The sequence below is a fragment of the Trypanosoma grayi genome (genome assembly GCF_000691245.1).
Source record: "Trypanosoma grayi strain ANR4 Tgr_1097_V1, whole genome shotgun sequence".
Taxonomy (NCBI): Eukaryota; Euglenozoa; class Kinetoplastea; order Trypanosomatida; family Trypanosomatidae; genus Trypanosoma; species Trypanosoma grayi.
This window is the reverse complement of record NW_008826716.1, coordinates 1-5,262: the sequence shown is the minus strand read 5'-3', so window position 1 is coordinate 5,262 and position 5,262 is coordinate 1. Positions and strand designations below refer to the sequence as shown.

At 55.3% G+C, this 5,262-nt stretch overlaps 4 protein-coding genes across 4 annotated transcripts; all 4 read left to right on the top strand.

The window, feature by feature from the left end:
• Positions 1-60: 60 nt before the first annotated feature.
• Positions 61-1,065, top strand: DQ04_10971030 (putative dihydroxyacetone phosphate acyltransferase; the record flags this gene model as incomplete). The annotated part of the gene is made up of 1 exon (XM_009316408.1): positions 61-1,065. One exon carries the CDS (start codon positions 61-63, stop codon positions 1,063-1,065), a length of 1,005 nt encoding a protein of 334 aa, XP_009314683.1.
• A 439-nt stretch (positions 1,066-1,504) lies between these two features.
• On the top strand, positions 1,505-2,179 carry DQ04_10971020 (E3 ubiquitin-protein ligase RNF5; the record flags this gene model as incomplete). The annotated part of the gene is made up of 1 exon (XM_009316407.1): positions 1,505-2,179. One exon carries the CDS (start codon positions 1,505-1,507, stop codon positions 2,177-2,179), a length of 675 nt encoding a protein of 224 aa, XP_009314682.1.
• Positions 2,180-2,889: 710 nt separating this feature from the next.
• DQ04_10971010 (60S ribosomal protein L37a) lies at positions 2,890-3,162 on the top strand (the record flags this gene model as incomplete). Its single annotated transcript, XM_009316406.1, has 1 exon — positions 2,890-3,162. The coding sequence occupies one exon, from the start codon at positions 2,890-2,892 to the stop codon at positions 3,160-3,162; it is 273 nt and encodes a 90-aa protein (XP_009314681.1).
• Positions 3,163-3,493: 331 nt separating this feature from the next.
• On the top strand, positions 3,494-4,945 carry DQ04_10971000 (hypothetical protein; the record flags this gene model as incomplete). Its single annotated transcript, XM_009316405.1, has 1 exon — positions 3,494-4,945. One exon carries the CDS (start codon positions 3,494-3,496, stop codon positions 4,943-4,945), a length of 1,452 nt encoding a protein of 483 aa, XP_009314680.1.
• Between the last annotated feature and the right edge of the window lie 317 nt (positions 4,946-5,262).

The following is a 5,262-nucleotide window of genomic DNA, read 5'->3' as shown; positions in this document are numbered from 1 at the left end:
TATATATATATATATATCGTTAGGTGTCTGTTTGTGTATTAAATCTGGCGGTTCAAGACGATGGGCCTAGCGTTGTGCCATGTGCTTCCGCGTGATATCGTGCTGCAGGGTGCCCTTCTCTTTCTTTTGGTATCGTGCGTCCTTCAGGGTGTCGTGGTTGGAAACCACAGCAGCGAGACCGGTGCTGGCAGCGTCCACGCGCAAGAGCAGACGGCTGGCGTTGCAGGCGTGGTGTACGTCTCCTCTCACGCGACGTTATACGCGGCGAATGGCACGAAAGTGTGCGTCGCCGGGGAGAACGCGGATCTCATTACCGTGACATGTGCGCGCTTTGTAGAGGATTTTCACGCAGTCTCGGGGCTGCTCCTCTGCAGCTTCATCGTGAGCCTGATGGAGCTGTTGTTTAGTGCATTCTGCCTAGTACCGCTGAGTAAGACGACCAGTCTTCTTATTTTGGCAATTCTGGTACAGCTTCTCATTCCAACAATGCTGCTTAGTGCTGCAATCGGCATGTTTTTCTCCCCGTGTGTGTACCACGCGCGAGACGTTGCGAGCAACAGCGTCTTTGGCGGGGCGGAGACGACATTTAGTCGGGGACGCCTGGCAAACGTTGCGATTGTAGCGGAGGCCTTCTTGATTGCCGCCTTCCTCCTTGCGCTGTTCCGCTTTGTGATGGCGGTTCTCTTCCGCCAGTCCGTGAAGCAGCGCGACATCGGGCGGCGCGACATTGGGCGGCTGATGCAGCGCCATCTCGTGAACGACGACTGGGAACGGCAAAAGATGGTGCTACAGTCACACGCTCGAAGTGTGCAGCTAGAGATGGTCATCCGCGACAACAGCATCACAGACGACAATAGCAACAACAACACGGAGGAGGCGCATGAAGGGAGGAGCGCCCCCCTCAGCAACACCAATGCCTCAGTGCCAGTAAGCGGAAGCGGGGAGTTTGTGTTCCGCCCGTCGCGGGTGCCATCTATGATTCTAGGCGACGCTTTGAGAGGCATGGGGAGTCCGCATGAGAATACCGAGCCGTATTCCACTGGGCGCCCGGCCCCAAGCTTTTGAAGTTCGTTGCTACTGCGTTTGATGATTTTAATTATGTTTGGGGGAGGCTAGATGATGATGATGATGACATTCACATATTCGCTCCTTTTACCAGCAGCAAGAAGTGAACAGAAGGACAACACAGAGGAAAAAGAAATGACTGCGTGTACTTGTTTGTACGATTGATGGGCATCTAACTCTGGCGACATCATACGTCCAATATTGTGGTGGTAACGCTTGCGATACGTGGGTATCTTGAGTGCCAAGCAGATATGCATGCACGTGTACGGGAGAGAAACTTGTTTTCTACACAATTCGTTCAACAATGTGGCTATATCTCGCATGTTTTCTTAGGGTTCCTTGTGTCTGCCACTCTTAAGTTGGTTCTTTGTGATAGATCGTCACTGCCGGTTGTTAGGAAGTAGCAGAAAGACCGTGTCATCGTGAACCTTGGCACGCCATGTCGCAGGCCGACTTCTCCTGTGCCATCTGTTACGAGATGGCAAGTGAACCTGTCGTGACACGCTGCGGCCATCTATTCTGCTGGGCATGCTTGAAGCGTTGGTTGGAGCGCCCCGAAGCGGTGTTGGAGTGCCCGGTCTGCCGCGGCCGCGTCGACGAGCGTATCAGCGGTGACATCATCCCGCTCTACGGCAAGGGCGCGCGCACACACGCGGCAAATGCAGCCGCATCGAACTCTTCGTCCACCACCAGCACCTCGGCGCAAGAGCGACATCAACAGCAGCAACAGCAACACCCGCGACCAGCTGCCGATCGTGCTCCGCCGGTGCGGCGCGGCATGGGGCGCTACGCCAACCACCCGTTTTCGCTGGGACTCGGGGGCTCATTTATGTTTTTCGGTGGCGACATGACAACGACTGCTCTGCTGATTGTGCTGTGGGCGGCGTATCACTTCATTCCGTGGCGTGAGTGGCTGTCGCAAGCGCGGGCGCCGTGGGGCATGACCTCGGGGCAGCCACAACGGGAAGGCGGACGCTCCGCCACCGAGCAGCACCAACACCAGCAGCAGCAGCAGCAGCAGCAGGAACTCCCCTCGCCGCAGATAATGGTGCGAAATGTGCTCATATGTGTAGTCATCGCGTATGCTCTTTATTACGTTCTCTCGGCGAAGTAGGCTCGAGAGGATCGCAGAAGTAAACCAAAAAAATAATCGGAGTAACACTGAAAAGAAGACAAGGAAAAAAAAACGTCGCCTATTTCAACACAAAGCTTTTCGAGTGAAGTCCAAAGAGGAACGAAGCACGAGGGGATACAATCGACAGTGGAGCCTTCTTGTGAGGCGCCCCCTTCTTCATCGTGGCGGTTTCTGCAGACGTTTTTTCTTTTTGAAGTTCTTCTCTCGGTAGCAAGAAAAAAAGCATGATTTTTCTTACTTGTACATTTGTTTCTTTTATTGCACAGTGAGTGGGTGCGATGTTGGTGCTGGCCCGCTCTCCTCTCCACATGCACAGACAGAGAAGTGAAGACACACATTTCTACACACCCACACAATTGCAAGCTTCTTTCTTTGCGTGCGTGTCTGCTTCTGCTGCTGCCTCTGTTATTGTTATTGTTATTGTTGTTGTTGTTATTGTTGTGGTTGTTGTTGTTCCGGTGATTGTTGCGCTGGGCAGGAAAAGAAAAGGGAGTGCTTGGCGTTACCTATTCTGTGCACAGCCATGCGGCTGCTTTGTGCGCCCTCCACGCTCTGGTTCCTGAGTACGGCACTGACGCTGCATTTCTCTTGCTCCCTAGAAAAGGAATCAGGGGCGACATTATCTCTTCTCTCTTCTCTTCCGCCTTTTCCTTATTGACTCCAGAAGCCGGCTCAGAGGGTCTACAAATATGGCCAAGCGCACAGTCAAGATGGGCGTGATGGGGCGCTACGGTGCCCGCTATGGTGCCAACCCCCGCAAGCGCGCCAAGAAGCTCGAGGTCTCGCAGCACGCTAGGCACTTCTGCTCCTTCTGCGGCAAGTTCGCATTCCGCCGCAAGGCTGTGGGCATCTGGCGCTGCGACGGCTGCAGTAAGACGGTGGCGGGTGGTGCATACACGCTGAGCACACCCAACAACAGCACCGTCCGCTCAACCGTCCGCCGCCTTCGCGAGCTGAAGTAGAGTACGTGTCGCCTTTTTCTACTTCTGCGTAGTCCTGACCGAGTGCGTGATTTTGTAGTGGTTTCTTTTTTTATTTTATGAGGGTGGATCTTTCAGTCGAGGGTCTGCCTTCTTCAGTTTTAAAGCAATACCTTGAGTGGGATGCGGGGCATGTACATGTGTATCCATGTACATGCCTGTGCCCTGTCTGTTTATTCGCTGCTGAGAGATAGGACAACACTTCTATGCTTCTTTCTTTCTTTGGTGACTACTGTGTCTCTGTTGTGTTTGTTAAAGGTTTAAGGCTGCGCATCAGTGTGTGTGTGTGTGTGTGTGTGTGCTGAGGGGCGGGATGGAGTCCCTCCTTGAGAAGCTCGAAGAGTCCAGCGCGCAGCTGCGCACCCAGTATGAGCGGGTTCGGAAGATGGGCGGTGATTCAGGGAGTGATGAGGCGAAGCTTGACGCCCTCCGCACGTTGCACGACTGCTTCCTATCGCACACCGAAAAAACGAAGGGAGAGGTGGAGTTCTTCATGACAGATGAAGAGCGCGAGGCGGAGGACCTCGAGGAGGAGGTTGCGGCGCTCGAGGCGGAGTTGCTGCTGCTCACGAGAGCTGCAGAAGGCCGTGACGCCGGAGACCGCACTCTGCCCGCACTCCACGACGACGACTTGGTGGAGTCGTATCAGACATTTTCGACGCAGCTGGCAGACTTCACAGCGCAGCTGTCGGTGATGCGCGAGGCCCTTCAGGGTTTGCTGGCGCAATCCACGCTGCAGGCGGTGGCGGCAACGTCGCTCGCTTCATGGTGCGGTGTCACGAACCGGGAGGCGTGGGTCGCGCGTGAGAAGCAGCTGCAGGCGGCGTGGAAGGTGCTGAGCAGCAGCGCGGAGCTCATGGGTGTGTCGGCGAGCGAGGCCTCAATGATTGCCGCACACGATCTCCTTAAAGAGGTAGTACCACTGGCGAAGCGAGCAGTAAGCAACATTGCCGAAGGGCGCCGGGCGGAGGAGGAGCGCGAGAGGGGCGTGAAACAGGTGGAGACACAGCAGCAGCGCCTGGTGATGTGGTGCCGCCAACAGCAGGCGAACCTCGACGCTCTGAGTGATCCCGACCACGTGCAGGAGTTCTGTGCATCGCTGTTAGAGCACTACAAGGTGATGGCGAGGAACTACGGAGTCCTGCTCGACACTGCAGAGCCGTTCCTTGACCACGACCATGTGCAGGAGGCTCTGCTCGAGGCGAATGAGGCGTGGGTGCACTTGCAGGTAAAGGTCCTCGAGCGCATACGTAGCACACTCTTCGAGGTCCACGCGCAGACCTTGCTGGAGGAACATGTGGAAGAGAATAGCAGCGTCTGTCTGCAGGTGGGCCCGTTCCTTGATGAACTGCTGAACACACTGGCGGCAACGCGCGACACCGCCTCTCCGCTGTATCGTCGCTGCCTAGATTTGACAAACGAATGTGAGGATCTTCAAAAAATGCTACCAGAACATGAAGAACTCTGTAGGCGTCTGCTTAGTTTCGCCGATCGCATGCGAGTGATGCGGGAGGCGTACAACTGCTACCGGGCAGCGGCACTTTCCCACCTTACGTACTTATCCTCCTCCTCCGACGTCCTCGCTGAGGCGATGCGACGCAAAGAGGAGTATGAGGGCTGCGTGGAGGAGCTTCAGGCGTGGGCGGATGAGAAGGCAAGGTGTGACTCTTGGCGGGACATTCGCGACAAGGTGCGGGACATCAAACTGCTGCTAGAACGGGAGCAGCAATTCGTAGAGGACGAGGAAAAGAAGACAAAGAGGTAGGCCACAGCTTTAATTCCTGTGATTTGGCATGCGCATGTGACTGTGCGTGTGTGTGCCGAATATCCTTTCATTGGGGATCTATGCCTGTGCTCGTTTTTCTTTTTTCTTTTTGTCAGTGGCCACATGACTCCCGCATGTGCGAGTCAACGATTCCCTCCTTCTTTCTTTGAGTCTCTATGCTTGCATTTTCCTTCCTCTTCTGTTTGCCTTGCTTCACCTTACTGCTGCTATCACAAGTGCTCTGCCGGTTGGGCTCGGGCATGCAGTCCAGCGCCGTTAGCGAGAGAGTCCCGCCGCCCCCCGCTCAGGCGACGGCG